Source organism: Schistosoma mansoni, chromosome 3, assembly GCF_000237925.1.
Source record: "Schistosoma mansoni strain Puerto Rico chromosome 3, complete genome".
Classification (NCBI taxonomy): domain Eukaryota; kingdom Metazoa; phylum Platyhelminthes; class Trematoda; order Strigeidida; family Schistosomatidae; genus Schistosoma; species Schistosoma mansoni.
Genome location: NC_031497.1, coordinates 4,480,035 through 4,499,474, shown reverse-complemented (window position 1 = coordinate 4,499,474; position 19,440 = coordinate 4,480,035). Strand labels below are relative to the sequence as shown.

Below are 19,440 nucleotides of genomic sequence, written 5' to 3'. Positions count from 1 at the left end.
ATTTCTAATGATACCTACCTAGAAAATTTGTTCGTCTAAAATGAACGGAACGAAATTCTTAATACTGGACCCTGATCATAAGTAATCAATAGTGTAAATACGACCCAAACCAGTCAAGAAGTGATGAATAGAGACCTTTTTGGGTTTGGTAACAAAGCAGATATGACTGATCCAACCAAAGACTTTGAATAATTCGTAGTATATTACACTTAACTAAACCTTATGACTGAGAATATTGGTCTGGTTTCTACCACTCTCAGGAGGTTTGTGATGGAGAGGTCGCTCTTCCTGAAGTTAGGTTGTGAATGAGTATGTAAATTATAGATAGTCAAAGATTATAGATTCTGTAAGCTTTGAGGGTATTGAAAGAATGGTCGCCGGTCATTAGTAGCTGGGCTGTATCCTTAAAGGATAGAATGTATGTTGGCTTCTACTTACCCAAGCCAACACCTTAAATCAAGGAAAACGAGGGCCGTAAACTAATTGTTTCCGGAATTAATCCCTTTTTCAAGGAGGCAGAAAGAAATATGGAATGATCAGGAGACGTACTTTACTCGGTGCTGTTTTTTATGGGACGTTAACCCAATGTTTCAGTAAACACTGAAGTCTTCCGTCGAACTTTCAAAGCCATCGTTGTTGTTAGTATTAGGAGGCAGGTTTAAAGTGTGAAAATGCTGGTTCTCCAATTCTCTATCGTAGATGTCGTTGGCATTCGGTTCACTGGAACCCTCTTGATTGAGTGGATCCAAAACTCACATGTTCACATTGATTGGAATGACCGGTTCCCATTTGGTATTTGTTATCTATTCTTGTTGTGGTCTGTTCGGATCTACGTAGATCTCAAATGACGAACAACATGCATCTAATTAGAACTCGTCATGAACACAAACCACTGTTCAATATAAGGAAAAGGCGCCACCGGCTATCCAGAATCAAAGGCGATATGGATAACGCTAACGTAAACTGATGGCTTTATTCTTCATAAATACACTCAAGTTGACAGCCTCGATTTCAAGCGCTTGGCGTGCAACATTTTTTACATCAGTAATCGGATTTTACTACATATCACGTCTTCTGTGAGGCCCACCTAACCAGTCAGCGTTTTTGTGTCTCACTCAACCTGTGACATAATTCTTCTACTTTTGAAAACTATGTCTTCATCCCATTTTCAATTTTATATTTTGTGATCAGTTTATATCTAGGCATCAAATCTACCTTAAAAACTTTTCTGCCATAAAGTACATAGACTTTCTTTGTTCTAAAGGAATAATGCGATGGCTTCGTGGTTGTAAGCAGATGGAAACGATCAACTAAATGAATGAATTCATATTCTTCCTTTATTGTCTCCTCTCGTACTTTATTCAGATATATATTAATGCGCTTTATCTGACAGCACCAGTGGAAGTAAATCAAAATTGTCGTTAAGGCATTCATTAATAAAATGCAATTTACCCCTTAATTCGTTATTCATATAGTCTCTATCCACGGAAATGGAGGGATTCCTTTAACAGGATTGCACTGGTTGGCATAAGACACGGAAAATAGTAAAAAACAGAGGTACGGGAGCCATTCTTTATTGCTAGTATTTTCAAACTTTGTTGACCATGAGTGACTGCCGAACATTTACAGAGCGCAGTAGATTGGAGATTACAATCGTGTAAATAAACCTTTGTCCCGTTTTCAAATTTTATCGTACTGTGAAAGACTAAATACATGAATAAAACCTTCTTGACTCTTACATGAAGTTACGTTTACAAATTTTTCCTTTTCAAAAGGCAGTTTGACCCAGGAAATGAACAGTTTGAAACAGTAAGTAGAAGTAAAGCAAGTCCGTGCATTCTTTTAAGAACCTAGTTTGAATGCCGCCAAAGCCTGTATATTTTCAAGGGTTTAACTGCATCACTCTCTTTGGCTCCAAATGATTCAAAATCTTCAGCGCTGCAATTAATATAAAGTAGTGTAACTAAATAAATCCCCGAAATCAATAGCTCTGTAAGTGTTCGAAATTGGATGCTGACCTCATTAGTTTTAGTGGACTCGTTTAGCTGAAGGCGCTTGGTCATGCATCCGTACCAGATCACGTTACAGAACGGCGTGGGAAACACCTCCTACGATCATTAGCCAGATTAGATCAGTCACTTCTCGGTATATTAATAACTCATCAACTATATCTTCCAACCTCCTCACTTCTGACTTCTGATTTTAACTGGGTGGGCGTGGTTCGATTATAGAAGCTGTTACTGGTTAAGAGTTGTCAAACTACATTACTGGCGGTATCTTCAGTAGGTTAGGGGGGAGATTCCAAGGTACCAGTGTGCCTCATTAGAAGTAACCATGTTATGAGACCTTAGCCAACCACTAAACAAGCTCGCGTTTTGGAACTTTTTGTACTTGGAAAATCCAGATGCAGAAATTCCACCTTGAAATGTGACTTTCTTTTCATGATGTTGAAGAAAAGTCTAATTTTGTTTTTCACAGGCTCGGTTAAAAGAGGCTGATAACTAATTCTGACTCATTTAATTTCGAGAACACCTTTACCGAGTATTTTCTTGCGAGATTACCAGTCTTTAATATCAAGGGAAATATGACATTCATTTCTGGCTGCAAAAGAACCCCCAAAGGCTGCTGTCAGGTGGAAGAATCTGGAAAGATGAGTCTGTAGTGTCAGAGGAATCGTGTTCGCTCAGCCTTAACGTATGTTCCTGTGGCCAATTCTGATGATTTCTGAATTCGTTCTACAGAGTTATTAAATGACGTCTGTAAGACCACTGATTGAGTTATGATAATGAACAGTATAAAGGCATATGCTCTTATTGAAAATATTTTTAATGAATACCGATGGGTTCAGAACATCTGGGTCAAAATCTTGGATTATCTGATTGGGTATTTTTGCTACAATCCCAAAGCATGATCATTAGTCTCTCATCGAATATACATAATATTTTCGGCCACCGAGCTATTTTATTAGGTCCTATCTAACGGATACCAGGTCTTTATCTTTGATCATTGATTTTTAAATAGTAAGCCCTAAATTACGAGTTTGGTAAGCAACAGTCTTTCTTATTTGATGCACAACTGTTCGTTTAATAAACAGTGTATATTGGAAAGTTACTTCTTCCTTCAGAAGCGGCATTTGCGAACTCATGCGGTACTTATTGAACATATGGTCCCATGGGATTTAAAAGGTCAGTTCTTGAAGCTTATATTGTTCGTGATCAGATTCAGGTGTAAAAAGAACAAATCATCTTTAAGTCAAAGAATTTTCGTCCATTCGATACTATGGGTTTGGAGAAATTAGACTCTAAATGTGATTTTAATACAAAGTTGTGGATTAGTAGCAAAATATGTTTAGTGACAGGGGATTACTCCTTGGTTATTGGAATCCGAAAACAGGGTGTTCGTTTTTCAATGGTCTTTTTGGTTTGCGCGATTGATTCCACAAATATTACTGTCTCTGGGATAGTTCAAACTATCCTTGGGTTTCATACTATTTCGAAAGTCGCTTTTTATGTTACTAGCTGCATTCACAGCAGATAGCTGTCTCCATGGAAGGCCAAAAAATGTGCTCTCGTTTCTGAAGAGCCTTAAAAGGAAAAGCGCCTGCTTGTCCTTCTCGTAACATGTACAAAGGTAGTCTTTCTTGAAGGATTTTCAATCTAACATTAAACGAAGAACTTTTCTCAAAATATCGCCAATATTATCTCTTCCAGTGATTTCAATGATATGTAATCATTCTATCGTTGATTTTACCTACAAATATGGAAATTTGTCAGTTGCGGAAATGTGCAATACTTCCCCCTAACTAATTTGTATCGGCAATTAGTTTAGAAATTTAAAGTTCATTATCACGTTGTAAAGATTACTTCACTAATTTTTAAACCTAAATAGATTCAGTCAAATAGTTGTGGTCTGTTTTTGATGACCCTGCGGAGCATTATACTAGATCATCTGCTTTGGCAAAATCCATCCACTGTTTGTCTTCTGGTAGGAACTTATACAAGATCCTAGTGTTTGTAGTTCAACTACTGTTGGCACTGTTATCTCCTCTTCCTTACTTTTTTTCTTTCTGTGCTGTTTTGAAGCGTGGTGTTACGAACCAATGTACATACCTACAAGATCCTACGATATATATATTGAAACAGTAAGAACAACAAGGTGTAAAAACCTTATTGTTCTTGCTCTATTTAAATCTACCAAGGAATCCGGGTGTATGAAATATATATATTTGTTTGCCTAGGCTGTCACGCCAACCCCGATCAACTTGTTGCTGATGAAATCTCAGCACAGGTCTGAAAGCCTCGTTTATACTGTGCACTTCGAGTTACTGTTTGCTTTGGTTTCTCATGCTGGTTGAACTATGATTGTATAAGATAAGAAGTAGAAATAGGTTCAGCCAGTAACAATGGAGAATCTGGTACGTATGTACATCAGTTCAAGTAGCCATACACCATTAGCATAGAGGGATGTGTCAGACCAAATCCTAGAATAGTATAGGTATTAACAGTTTGAATGTTGATTGGAAGGACTAGACATCAATGATACGATTCAATAAAATATAGATCAGTGAGATAAAAGCACGGAAAGTTATGGGGAATTCAAAATATTATAATTTGAAGGAATATAAAGAATGTATGCACCTTCGCCGTTGCAAACAATTTGGAGCCATGTCTTTCAAAGCCTCTGACGATTGGTAACGGTAATTACGCGGACCGCAACATTTTATTTATTTATTTATTTAAACACATACATATTGTTACAAAGGGGCACCAGATATATATGCGCCACACGACCGCAACAGGTGGTCTACATCTGTAACATAGCTAAGTCCAATTGTCATTGATTTCATGGACTTATATCATGAAGTCACTGACAAGGACTGAGGCATGCTGGTAGGTGTAGACTACCCGGTCGGGATCCGCGAGACTATAGCAGCCGATGGTTGAACACATTGAATGACATATATCAAAATCGTTTGCAATGGTGAAAGTGCACCCAATCTTTGTGTTCTCCCAAATTCTGGTCTTCTAAATTCTCCATGTCTTTTTTTCTCTTTCCAAATTTATTTCACTGGATTATACTCCTTGAGTAACTTCTTCAAACACTAATCTTTCGGATTACTGCTTTTACTTTTACTACCTCTACCACTATGGTATTTGAATCGACAATTATATCTCCGTGCTAACGTGGTATGGCAACTTGAACGAATGTACGCACTTACGAAGTTCTACATTGTTGCTGACTGACTGACTTCATCGACTGATGGCATGTTTTGGTCTGGCCACCCTTAGTTTTCTTTCAGCCTGCTCCTACACCAGACAGCATCGCTATTCGTAGTAAGCGGTAGTTTGGCAACCTAACACATGTCCCAAACACCTCAGTTGATGAAGATGTACATCCGCATCAATCGATTTGCCATTCTTGCGTAGTACCCTATTTCTAACCCAGACATTGCTTACTCCGTGATCCCAAAATACATAAGCGATGCTTCGAAGACATCTATAATTGAATACTAGTCACCTACAAATATCCTCTATTCTTAATGGGCATGTTTTATACCCGTAAAGTAGGACGGAGCAAACTGCTGCTCAGTAAACTCTCCTTTTGGTTGTAAGACGGATATTTCACCTAGGCTACAAGTGACGCAAGTTGGCGAAAGCCAGTTGACACTTCCGAATCTTGGCCGAGATTTTGTCAGACATTAGAGCATCAGGACTGAAGAAACCCCCGAAATAGATAAGGCGACCGATGCGTCCAACTACTTCACTCATTATTTCAGGCACTGACGCATGTCAATAAATAGATTAATCAAAACAGTTCACAGAGGCACTGGTTGGTGATTTAAATCTTGTAGTTATATAGACATCGTGAATGTTCTGTTTTGTCTGAAATGTCTGGCTTTAGATCTTGATTGGTGTAGTATGTAAATGAACAAAATTGTACAAGTTCATGGACCGATAGTTATAACCTCATTATATATCATTTTTGAACTCTTCGAACCAAGGGTTTGACGTCTTTGTAATTGTCAAAGAATACTTAGCTATTCAACATTTTTTCACTACTTGCTTTTCTGTCATTAAATTACTACTATTCTTTTTGCATTCCCTTCATTTATGCACCTTTTTTGTTTAAATACCGTAGAGTAAGTAGCCCATTCTCTCGTAGGAATGTTAAATGTCATGTTCCAATGGTTTGTTTTTGTTTCTTGAAACAGCTCTTTTCCTTTCTAGATGGTTTACCACCCCGTTGACTTTGATATTGATGACTTCCTCTCAAGAATTCAGGGCAACAAACCCCCCTTTGTGTGTCCATCAGAAACATGCCAGAAAGTTTGCAGGTCATACAACTATATGCAAAAACATATGCTTCTCCATCGCCCTCCTGCTCCAATAGATATTCCTGGACCACTTGTAAATGGCGAAGTTTCTAGCAACTTTAAATGTGCGTCTGCTTTAGAGAATGGTTCTGATCAGATTGAAAAGGCACCGATTGTTGTTGGTCATCCAACTGAAAATTTATGTCGACATCAAAGCAAAACCCCTATGACTTTCACTGATGCTCATACTTCTGTGGTTTTCGAAGCTTCCCCAGCCACCAAAGGTCACACGTTTCGCTGTAACATATGCGTCCCTCTTACCATTTGCTTTCAAAATATGTCAAACAAGGTAGATCACGATTCCTGCACCTCAACGCAAGAGCTATCTAAGTCTGAAGGGATCCCAATTAACAAAAAGCAGCCATCTAGTAGAAGCAAAATGCCTCATCACAAAAACAAGGGTCGCATTAAGAATAACAAAAGTGGACAAATTTCAGATAAACAACAGTCTGATCTAGGTGGGAAAGGCTCTCTCTATACAAATGGCACAGAAGTGAATAATGTCATTGAGATACCAAAAGCGGTTTATTCAATTGATCCAGAATTTTCTATTCGAAAGTCCATTCATTTAAAAGAAGGTTCAAGTTATATTCGTTTTATTGAAAAGACATCAGATGAATTGGATGAGGTTGTTGAGTATGATTTAGATGAGGAGGTAAACATGATATTTGTCTGTATTTGTAAATATATTTTGTGTTAATGGAAACGTTTAGTTTCACAAGCTGATTTACATATATTTTTCAACTACTCGATTCTCCACAAGAAAAATCTTTTGCGTGGAAACTTTATATCAGGATACAAATAATATCAAACACTTAATAGGAAAAGGGATCCTTTATGAATTCTGTTGTTATTCGTAGCTGTTTTTAATATCATAAAAGTCAACTGTATTATTTATCTATCCTCATAATGGGCTAACATACGGACAAAGACCAATCAGGTTCTTATTTACTTGTGAATAAATATCAGTAATGATCATCATTTTGTTTTATACCACAAGTTATTGATTTATATGTTTAAAAAATCTCATGTTTATCTTGGTCATTGTTTTAGAAATTCTAATTCCCTTCAAATCTATTTTAAGGTGCGCACTTGGGATCTTATAGTAAATTTGATCTGACGATGACGTATTTTGTTTTCCCTCCCATATAATATAATGTCAAGTAAACCTAGTTTTATTAAAGTAAATATTTTTAGAATATCATCTTGATAAATTCTTGAGGTGACTGTATTGTTTACGTTTACCAATGTTGAGTACTATGCTAAGATAATTATTCCGAACAAAATCAAACAGAGTGGTTTTAATCATCCTACTTTCTAGCATAATTGAAATAAGACTGACGTAAGAGTTACATAGTCTCTTCAATTGCCAAAGAGGTCTATCACCAAAGGGCTGTGTAAATGATACATAGACTGAAAAGTTGGATCAACTTATTCCCTGGGTAATTGAGTATGAGCCACACTAGATATAAAGGCTAATAATGCTGCCGAAGTAGGTAAAGCAGGGCTCGAACCTAAGTCTTAGTGGTTGAAAGTCAAATGACTTTACCACTATCCTACCGCTCCGTGGTGTAAGATGGTATTGCAAAACAGTATTATTGTTGATACCGCAAAAAGCTACATCAAGCTGTAAAATGTTGCATGGTTTTGCAGATATTTTGCCGTAACCCAGTTAACATTTCTTTCGTAAGTCTAGACGATCTGTATCAATAAAATATCTAACTTTTAAATATCAATACTTTGATCTAGTCATTACACGTGGTTTTAACTTTTCACTCTGTATAGGATCTTTTTTGGCTTAAAAGGATCAATGCTAAACGCAATAGTCTATCATTACCACCTGTCTCTGAATCTACTCTGGAGTGGATTATGGACAGATTTGAAAAAAAGGCCAGATTCCGGTTGTTTACTTCGAATGGTTGTGAAACAACAGACGTTTTGCCTGATATTGGCGGCAACCATTCAGGTATCGATGAAGATGCTGTATGTGCTGTATGTCAAGATGGGACCTGCGAAAATACAAATGTTATATTATTTTGTGATGTTTGCAACTTAGCCGTACATCAGGTACGTTATAGTCCTTTTCCATTTTAAATTTTTGTCTGTTTCATCGGATCTATGTCCACTTCATTGCATTATGATAAAGTCACTGCGTTTAATGCGCTTAAATTCTTTTGCCAGTTGTTAACTCGCTAAAGTTTATGTACTCTTAAAATTATCTAAGTATCCAATGATTTGGGGACATTTAGTTCAGTAAGTAAGATTATACGCTCATATTTGATTGCTTCCTCATGATCATGGATCAACCTACTTATACTCAATAAACTATACGAAACAAGAAACTACATTTACTTACACTATAGCAGTGGCGCATATATGTTGTTTGTGGGGGATGATCTTCATGGTATAACGAACTCTTAATTGTCTCGTGTTCACCTTCATCCAAATATTTGATTAAAAGTCCCAACTTCACTTTCTGATGGCTTCTTAGTTATTAACCTTAATTTTTTAACCATATTTCACAAATATTTTTGTTTTTCGATGTTCGTTAGGAACTGTCTTTAGTGATTCTTTAATAGTGAGTAGGTAACTTTTTGTTACTGTTACTTTGATAACTTGCAGAACTCTTCAAATATGTGTTCTGGTAACTAGGTAAGCAATTGTCTTTAAAAATTTCCTTTACCTTCATTAGGGAGCAGTATTTATTAGTTTTATAACCTTATACTATCCTTAACTATTTGGAATGAAATCTATGAATATGTATAATAACATGTTAGTATGCCAGTTAGGTTTTATAATGTCTTCAATCAACTTTGGGCTTATGTTCATTTGCTCTAGTTGCCACATCTCATAAGCAAAACGATGCAAAATTGTCAGGATGAATATCTAATCAGTAATATCAGTGATATTAAAAGAAAGATTAGGTATAGAGAATATAATTCTAGAAGAAAAACTAATTCGCGGAATTAAAGGTATAAAATAATTTGGAGACTCAGTATTTAAAGGAAAATAAAGAGAAGATATATTTGCACTACTGTGGCTGATTCTGAATCATTCCACCTGTTGTCTCCAACCATTTACCATGACAATCGCCTGGGCCCCAACCAGTTAGTCTGCACTTACTAGTATGGGTCAAATTAGCAATCAACGACTTTGTGAACTGATGTCACTTTTTGATTTGACCACCGCTACCTTTTCTCCGACGTATTACTTCACCAAGAAACATCGCCAATGATGGTTATTTATTTAAACACAAACATTGGTACAAAGAGGCACCAAGATATATATGCACCACATAAAAAAATATCATTCGATTTGTGTGTGAGCTGGGATACTGCCCGGGTGCCCAAACTGAAGCAGATGGTTTTTTAGTGGGCCACTCTCCGAGCCTTTGATCGAGAGTTCTAATCCACAAGGCCCTGGAGCAACGTTGGGAGATGCGGTTCCATACCCTGATACGGCCGGGGTTGAGAGAGACCGCTCTCGGAGTATCCACTTAGGGCAGTTGGAAAACCCTGACTCCAAACCAACGGCACACACGGGTTGTGGGATCCTGAAGGAACAAGTGGTGTATGAATCTATAGTTGATCACCGGATATCATGGAATCCCATCTAGCGTCGCTCCAGTGCTTTGTGGACTAGACCTTTCGGTCAAAGGCTCTGGGAGTGGCCCACTAAGAAACCACCTACTTCGGTTCGGCATCCAGACAGTATTCCAGCTCACACACAAATTGAATGATATTTACTTTTTGTGGTGCATATATATCTTGGTGCCTCCTTGTACCAATGTTTGTATTTAAATAAATAAATGAATTGAAAGTATGTGACCAAGAATAGGTTCATATTCCATTTTTTCCCTCAGGACCCTGGGGCTGTCGCTGAAAATATGTAAATCACGTCCCAAACATTTCAGTAAGTTAAGACTCTAAAATTAATGGAATAGATAAATACATATCTCAATAACCACTTACAGTTGTCGAATTGGCTCGTTACTCAATCTTGATATAACTGATAGTCACTAGGTTTATTATCACAAAATAACTTTTCTCGTCCCCTTACTCCTTTAAACTAGATATTGAAATATTTTAAGATATAGAGACAATATGCCACATCCTAATTCTATGTAATAGTGTTCAGGCATGCGAATGATAATGTACTTAGTTAAGATTATGTTTACTACCAGAACTCGTTCCATTTTTATTTTTAGGAATGTTATGGAGTTCCTTATGTCCCTGAAGGTCCTTGGTTGTGTCGTAAATGCCTTCACTCACCGAGTGAACCAGTTTCATGTGTCCTTTGTCCTAATAGAGGCGGTGCCTTCAAAAAAACGACAGATGACCGATGGGCTCATGTAATATGTGGGTTATGGGTACCTGAAGTGATGTTTGCTAATCTGACGTTCCTTGAACCGCTTGAAGGCATCGACAGAATTGCTGCAGCCAGGTTGGTTAAGTGTACAAGTTAACATGTTGATTTTCAGTCATAAATAAGCTTGTGGAAATGGATTATGTATTATTGTTGACTTGATTTTTATTATTATGGATACTTCCCTACCGATACTGTTACCTTGACATGTTGAGTGAGTTTTCACTGTTATATATATTCCCTTCTCAGTTAGTTTCTTAACCAGAAAGTCACCACCATCTTTAAAAAGAGCCGGAGGTAAGTCATCTGGGCCTGGTGATTCGCGGCGCCCCAAAAGTTGGAGTTCCTTGCGGACTTCCGCCTCATTTGGTGGATCAGTCGTCACAGGCCATGGAGGGCAACAGACCAGTTGAACTGTCCCTCAAAAAACTCTGCCCATCGTCCAAGACTTCGGTCGATGTTAGTGACTGGTATCCCGTCATCTTCACAGATTGTTTCGCTCACACCAGACTTCTTGCTGCCAGTAGCTTGGATAAGTTGACAGAGCTCCCGGCAGTTACCAGATGCAGCTGCTGCCTTCAACTCATTGACACGCTCTGACCACTAGACTTCTCTGTCCTTACACAAGCTTTTCCCGATTTCATTACGTAACAGTCGTCGTTTGTGGTCAAACTCACGGTCACCTGGAGTAGGCTGACGGGCTTCAATGAGTGCTTATAAGCGAGACGTTTCGCGAAACCACAAGCGACCTCACTCGCCATTTTCATGGTGTCATGCAATTGCAACCAATGCTCACCTATACTTTTCGGTGGGATGTTAGCTAGCCTTGAATCTAGCTCAGTTTGATACTTAGTTGCAACAGAAGCTTCAACCAATTTACTGACATCGATCCATTTAGGACGATGAGTTTGTTGATCACTGGAATTTAAGGTAAGATTAGCGCAAACAAGGGCATGATCAGAATCTAGATAGGTACTCAAAAAGGAGCGGCAGTCTTGTACACAACCACGCCAGCCCTGGCTGATCGCGATATGATCAGTCTAGGTTTAAGCTTGAGATGTGTAGGGAGGACGCCAGGGGCACATCGGCGATGATTATGCCGGTAGTTAGTGCCAGCCAGAAACAGGTGTTGGTCTGCGCACAGTTGCAATAGACGGTCCCCGTTATCTGACCTGAGACCAACAAGTCCCCATCAGCCACCTAAACGACTCTCTTCTGTGCCTAGACGCCCAACCTAAGCATTCAAGTCTTCGGCTAGTACTACAATATCTGTCGAACGCACGTTCTGTCGAAGAACTGCAAACTGGTGGTAAAACTCATCCTTGGTGGCATCCATGTGCAATCTGTCAAAGCATAGGCAGAGATGACGAAAAGACATCGTTTCTCACACCGATTTCTTCTTAATTTGATGGAACTTTCTAATCTAACAGCACATAATTGACTGTTAATGGGTATCCAATCGGTTGGTGCTGCCTCAGCTCTGGCTCTTAGTGGGACACTAACACTAGCAAAATCAGACGAAAACGCTACAGGGTCCCCGGATAAACTCACGTGAAACAAGCTTTTCAAAGTGACAGATAGAGAACGAATTTGTAGGACTTCACCAGAGTCTTAAATACAGGTCTCGGATAAACAACAGACGTCGATATTAAGACTTTCTAAAGACATAGTCATTCCTATCTGTTGTCCGATCTGCATTAGTATGCGAACGTTGAAGGAAGCCAGTTTGAATGGTGCACGTGGTTTCAGAAAAACTGTTTCAGTATTCGTATTCGGTGGTAGCATTCACTTTCGACCAGTCAGTGACTCGAGATCGTTTAGATAGGACAGGGTTTCCACCATAGAAGAACTGTTGTATAAGTTGAAAAATAAGAACACACAAAGTGAGAATAGGAGAGAGTAGATAAGTGACGTAGCATATACAAAAATAAAAACACAAATGTATGTTATCAAATGGATGTGAGTTGCCTAAATTTTAATTGAAGCAAGAACAGTATTCCTAGTATTAATTGTCATTTCACTTTACTTGTGTGTGGACTGTGATACAATCCGGGTACCCAGACCGAAACAGGTGGTTTTCTTAGGGGGCCACACCCGAAGCCTTCGACCTAAAGGTCTGATCCACAAGGCAGTGGAGCAACGTCAGGAAATGCAGTTCCATAGTACCCAGTGACCAATAATTGGTTCATACGCCATTCGCTCACTCTTGATCCTGGAACCTATGTGCGCCATTGGTTTGGAATCGGGGTTTTCCAACTACAGTGAGTAAGACTTCCCTGCGAGTGGCTGTATACGTATGGCCATGTGAGCATTTCGAGAGGGAGAGCGGATTCTTCCCACCCTCGGCCGTACCAGAGCATTTGGGGGCTCTCTTAGAAATATACAAGATTTGAAATAGCTAGAACTTCCTAAAAGTATATTTGTCACTCTCTTCACACAAATTCTTTCATTTCGTTGAATACATTAAGTTAAGCAGTATGGCCAGTGTTAAAACATGAATTACCGTCACACGTTACCGTTACACGTAAGTGTTTCCTCTTTTATTATCAATTAACTCTTTACCTCTTTATTTTGTGTTCTACTTTTACTTTCTAATCTTTAAATTTTCAGTTTCTCACTCTAAAACCATGGTTTGCACTTTGTACCGGTTAATAAAGAATTATAGTTTCACAAAGTTGCACTATTAACTTTATTTTAATACTTTGAGCAACTTAACATTTTACAAATTATGCAGCAAATCTTGCTAGTTTATGCAATTGAAACTGTCATTTCACTGGATTGACTGTGTTTAGCTTACACTATGTGTTGTCGTTGGATAAAAACTTATAATACTTTTCCCTTACTGTTATTTCGGTCTGTGAATTTCGTTAGTAGATAGTGGGCTTTTTGACAATAATATCAGATTCTTTACTTCCATTTCACGTAATCCTAATTTTAAACCAAACGCTTTCTTGGCCGTAGTTTTCTTAATAATGGAAAATCACTTCATTATGTGTTAATAATCAATAGGCCGCATTCCGTAAGGATCGGTTGTGCACAGACCAAGTCGCGACACTACGGTTCATCATCAAACAGTCATTTGCGTGGGACTCGTCACTATACATCAACTCCCTTGATTATGAGAAAGCACTTGACAGTGTAGATAGGAGAACCTTATATAACCTTCTTCGACACTATGATGTACCTTAGAAGATCATCAAAATCATCCGGAATTCATACGACGGGCTACACTACAAAGTGGTTCATGAAGGACAAGTGATGAATGCATTCCAAGTGAGGACCGGAGTCAAACAAGGCTGCTTACTCTCCCCTTTTCTCTTCCTTCTGGTGGTCGACTGGATTATCGAGACCTCGACATCCGAGGGGGATCACGGAATAAAATGGACAGCTCAGAATCAACTAGAAGATTTGGACTTTACAGATGACCTAGTCCTTCTATCCCATACATACGAACAAATGCCGATGAAGACAGCTAGTGTAGAAACAACCTCAACATGCACAAAGGGAAAAAGCAAGATCCTCAAATACAACACGGAGAACACCAACCAAATTAATAACACTTGATGGACAAACTCTAGAAGATGTGGAAACTTTCACGTATCTGGGAAACATTATCGATAAATGTGGAGGGTCTGATGCAGATGTAAGGGCAAGGATTGGCAAAGCAAGGGCCGCATTCCTACAGCTGATGAATATCTGGAACTCAAAATAACTGTCAACCAACATTAAAGTGAGAATCTTCAATGCGCACGTCAAGACAGTTCTACTGTACGTAGCTGAAACCTGGAGAACTACCACAACCGTCATCAAAATGGTACAAGTATTTATAAAAAACTTTCCATTCAAGAAAGATACTGAATGTCCGTTGACCGGATACCATCAGCAACATCCTACTGTGGGAGAGAACAAACCAACTTCCAACTGTGGAGGAAATTAGGAAAAGGTGTTGGAAATGGATAGGACATACATTGAGGAAATCACCAAACTGCATCACGAAGCAAACACTAACTTGGAATCCTGAAGGAAACGGGAAAAAAAGACTAAAGAATTGGAAGCAGACATCAAAAGAATGAATGACAACTGGGAATGATTGCCCAAGACAGAGTTCTATGAGGAATGCTGGTGTGTGTCCTATGCTCCTTCAAGAGGAGTAACAGGAGTAAGTTTGTATCAGTATTGGTCTACCAGATATGGTGACTAAAGGTCTAGTTTAATGACCTATAGCTTCGATAAAGGTTTTTTAAAAATAGGTTTCTAGGAGGAAATTTAGTGTTGCCCAATAGGACTAGCTGAATGTTCGTTCTGTAATATCTTCAGATTTAGAGATGGTTCCCAATTTTTTAAACTCGGAATTTTAGATGAAATAACAGATTTGTTAACGCAATTGCCCTCAGTTTTATTTTTATATTGGATTAGAGCTTTTAATTTGTTTACATCAATAATAATCTTCATTTTCTGTAGATGGCGTCTTCAGTGTTTCATTTGTAAACAACGCAATGTTGGTGCTTGTATACAGTGTCATAAATCTAGTTGTTATCGAGCATTTCATGTGACATGTGCACAGCATGCTGGATTGTATATGAAAATTGAGCATACAGATGATCCTGGAGATCTAGGAATCCGAAAGAGTGCGTTTTGCGATCAACATTGTCCGCCGGATCACTTTTCTGTAAGTTTGCTCGCATTATGTTTGTTTAAAATTATGTCTAGAATTAATGTTGATTACCACTATAATGATGACTATAGTCATCAAACTTCTAGGTGATTCCTTTAAGGAAGAGTCTCATTTTATCTAGATAATCAAACAATTTCTAAATGATAGAATAACAATGTTTGATACTGCTCAGTTGAATGAATAATCTTGTGTTAAATTGTGTTAATGATTATCGATGTGTTAACCCTTCTTATAAATGTCATCGTATTGCATAATTATCTCTAGTTAATTAAATACTCCCTTTATTGAGATCACTAACGTCGTTTTACGGTTTTTATTTAATTTTATGAGTTGTAGGTAAGTCTTAAAATGTTTAAATAGTAATAGTGGTAATATATTTACTTCAATAATATAGTAATTATGATAACGACATACGATTTCACCTCTAACGCGTCTTACAGATGATTTATATGCTAACTGGAACACTTGGAGGAATCAATAATTTCGAATTTCGCTTGGTCACGAAATTCCTGTAAACATTTTCAGATGGTGTAAATAGAAGACTATGATGTCGGTGTTTTATAGATTTTTAGCATTTATTTTATGTTCGAATAAAATCTAACTATTCACTTTTATCTCACTATTCATATTTGTTTTCAGATTTCCAACTCTGTTAACTGTAGTAAATTTTTATTATTATTCCAACTTTTGTTTTGGATAATCATATTTAGAGTTCAAACAAAGGAATGTACGCTCATTCTGATTCTGATGGTCCTCAATCTCCTGAGCGAGCAGCTCGAATTCATCTCAGGAAAGCTCGTAAAATTTTAGCCGAACGTAGAAATTCTAAACCATCTGTTTGTGTTCCCATAGTATCTAAAGCAAAAATAGATGTGAGTTGTTGATCAAAGTACTTCTCAAAAAACTGTATTTTAGTAATAATAATAATGTCAATCAGCAATAACGTATAGATTTGTTTACTGAGTTAGGTGCTAAGCCTATCGTATGAAGATTTATTATACCACTCCTACTTTACTTCGATAAATGAAATAGAATTAGACTGCAACCAGCTTACATAAATAAAAAAAACATGTAAAGACTATTGTGAATATATATAATAACTTACATCTGTCTTATCGTATCAGTATTCATATTGAATTATCTCTTTAACTTAAGTATTAGTTGGGAACTATTTCGGTGTCATTATAAACGTAATGAGCACAGCTTAACAGAGCTGGCATTTTGTGTCAAATCAAGTGTTCCTACTGTCCCAGAGTCTTGAAGGGGGAACAATCAGACTTATAGCACCGTTAAATTTGACCATCATCTATTTAATACTATTCTAGTGTAAAGGAACTACAGCACATCTGGTGTTTATGAAATACGCACATATTTCTAGGTTTATTAAGTGTCGCAATTAATAAAAGCATCCACGAGCATTGCTTTAAACTGACGGGGTTTTCTTCTAATGCTTAATTGAATGCGTTTATCAACTTTTCACTTGTATATCTAGCTATTAAATATGATCTATTACAATGTGGTCCAGTAACATGAAGCTGTACACTTTTATATTAGATTTATAGTCGACTGAAACGACTTCATAGTTAATGATATCATACAACAAGATACTGTTATTATTTCCTGATTTCCTCTATAGTTCTGATTCATTGCACAACATGTTTTTATTAAGTGATGATTATTTATTGACAGTGTAAATAACGACTAGGTCTTAATGTTCGGAAGTTTACGAACTGTCATTTGAATACAAATTGTGAACAGCACAGCACCCAACATTTCGATCTCGTCAGTTTTCACTACCAATGGAAATTATCTGGCTTAGTTATTGCATATATGTTATATTTCTAGAATACCTTGGCCTTATTACAGGTATTTTCTAAATTTCTGTTGGCTCCTGTTTTCAGCTTATTCTATCCAAATTATCTGGTGTATCAGGAGATAAAATGGAGTTTTTAAAGCAAACTTATGCATTTTGGAAGCTCAAAAGAGAGTTTAGACGTGGTGTCCCATTACTTAAACGACTTCAGGCATGTTCTTTGCACAGAAGTGCTGCTAATTTTGTAAGTTGTGATTATAATACTACTGTTCATCAGTTTCTGTCTAATGTTATTTCCCTGAGAATCATGAAACTTATTGACAATTTATAATTATGATTGTTTCACACTCTACCTTAGATAAGAGATTCTACCTATGTGATAATGTCACTGACTGTAAAAAAGAATCACTATAATTCAAAATGTTGGAGGAAGAAACTTTCATATGGTTGTTTTGAAGCTTATATTATGATTTACACATATTAGGTAAAAACATATATTCGAATGTTTATCAGTGACTGTACTCACACTTATAATATTAGCCTTTTGCATTACCATATGTTTATTATAAAATACAATTCAACTACCTATTCTAGGCTTGTTTAATATACCTTAAGTTAGATTTCTTATATATTATTATCTGATAACTAAAGTAATGAAAGGGAAGAACAGCCAAACCTAATATCTAATGGTTAGAAGTTAAATGAACTTAGATCGCTGAGCTACAGATTCACAAATTAATAGGATAATATCATAAACTGTGTAAGTGGTAGGGATAGATTTTTAGGAATAGAGAACATTTTGATGTACATGAATGCAAGAAAATAGTAAGAGAAGTATACTATCTCGGAAAATAATATTAGGAGTTAAAAGGGGGATTAAAAAGTTGTAACATAATTCTAAATTATTAGACAGATACATTTCATATAGATCCTGATAGTTCGTAATCTGGGATTAGGAATCGTGTTTCCGAAGATATGTTTATGGTTCTTAATTTTATATTTTCTCAAGATTTGCTAAGAGCCTTAATTAAAATTATTTGCCTGTTAATTACTATTAGGGTGAGTGTGATATAAGCAATACAGTTGAAAATAGCTAGTTAGTGACTAGATCCTCTCAGTGCCTCACTTAGTTTGTGTTTTGATTCTGTCCGAAATTTCTTCATCCTTAGAATAATTTTTTTTTAAAAGATATTGTTTTTACTCAAGTATACTTCGTTTTATTATTCCGGTTATTTATCTATTTACTTGACCAACTGTCAGTACTCAGATGTCTCTGGAAAGTAGACATTTTGACTTAGTTTTTTTTCTTGGCATCCATACATATAGTTTTGATTAGGCTTTCTTGTGACTTCGTGTACAGAGCTGTTAAAGTGTAGATAATGGTCTTTTATTATATATTTCTGATATATTCCTAATATGTTTCTACAAAGATAACCCTTCAATATGCTTGGGTCCTACTATAAATCTTGTCTTAATGATAGTTTTATTGTAAAGAGTCAATACAAAAGATGTGTTAAAGACTACTGTTAGTGACAAATTGGTCACTACTCAGTAATCAATCGATTATAAATACGTCTCTCGTACCACAGGTCAGTTAATGCCCGAATATCTTAATGATAATTTCTCTAACTGTGAAGCTGAGTGACACGGGATCCAATTCTCCAGGTAGCATCAGTTCCCTAAAGATTACAGATCCACCTTGCTGATAAGTGCTAGGGTTTTATTGTCGACTACCTCCAATCACCAACTGATCGTTACAATAAAATACAATAGTTAGTTAAACACTTTAGTTTATCATTTGAAACTTTTATATCATTTAATTTGATCTAGATTCGGTAGCTCCTCGTAAAAAATTATCCCTATGTTTTACATCATTATTTTTTTCTATTTATAGGCTGTTGCGGCTACAACTGGAGATGCAGAATCGCATCAAATGAGAGCTCATTTGAAATTCTGGCAACAACTACGTCAAGATCTTGAAAGAGGACGACTATTGTCTGAACTTATACGTAAACGTGAACGTATTAAACGTGATATATTTCGTCTATTTGTGACCGAAATTGATTTCAAAATCAAACCACTTGTTGTATTTCAGTTACGATTTATAGATCAACTTCAAGTAAGGATGTTGTATGTATGTGTTTTACGTGTTTGAATTCATTTCGCCTATTTTATTTTTAAAAGACTAATATTTGAACGAAGAATATTCTTTTC

The 19,440-nt window shown here is 36.9% G+C and overlaps 1 protein-coding gene across 1 annotated transcript; it reads left to right on the top strand.

The window, feature by feature from the left end:
• Nucleotides 1-6,227: 6,227 nt before the first annotated feature.
• Nucleotides 6,228-19,381, top strand: Smp_097110 (putative bromodomain-containing nuclear protein 1, brd1; the record flags this gene model as incomplete). Its single annotated transcript, XM_018798962.1, has 7 exons — nt 6,228-7,028; nt 8,159-8,440; nt 10,581-10,816; nt 15,200-15,407; nt 16,124-16,285; nt 17,315-17,470; nt 19,121-19,381. 7 exons carry the CDS (start codon nt 6,228-6,230, stop codon nt 19,379-19,381), a joined length of 2,106 nt encoding a protein of 701 aa, XP_018650799.1.
• Between the last annotated feature and the right edge of the window lie 59 nt (nt 19,382-19,440).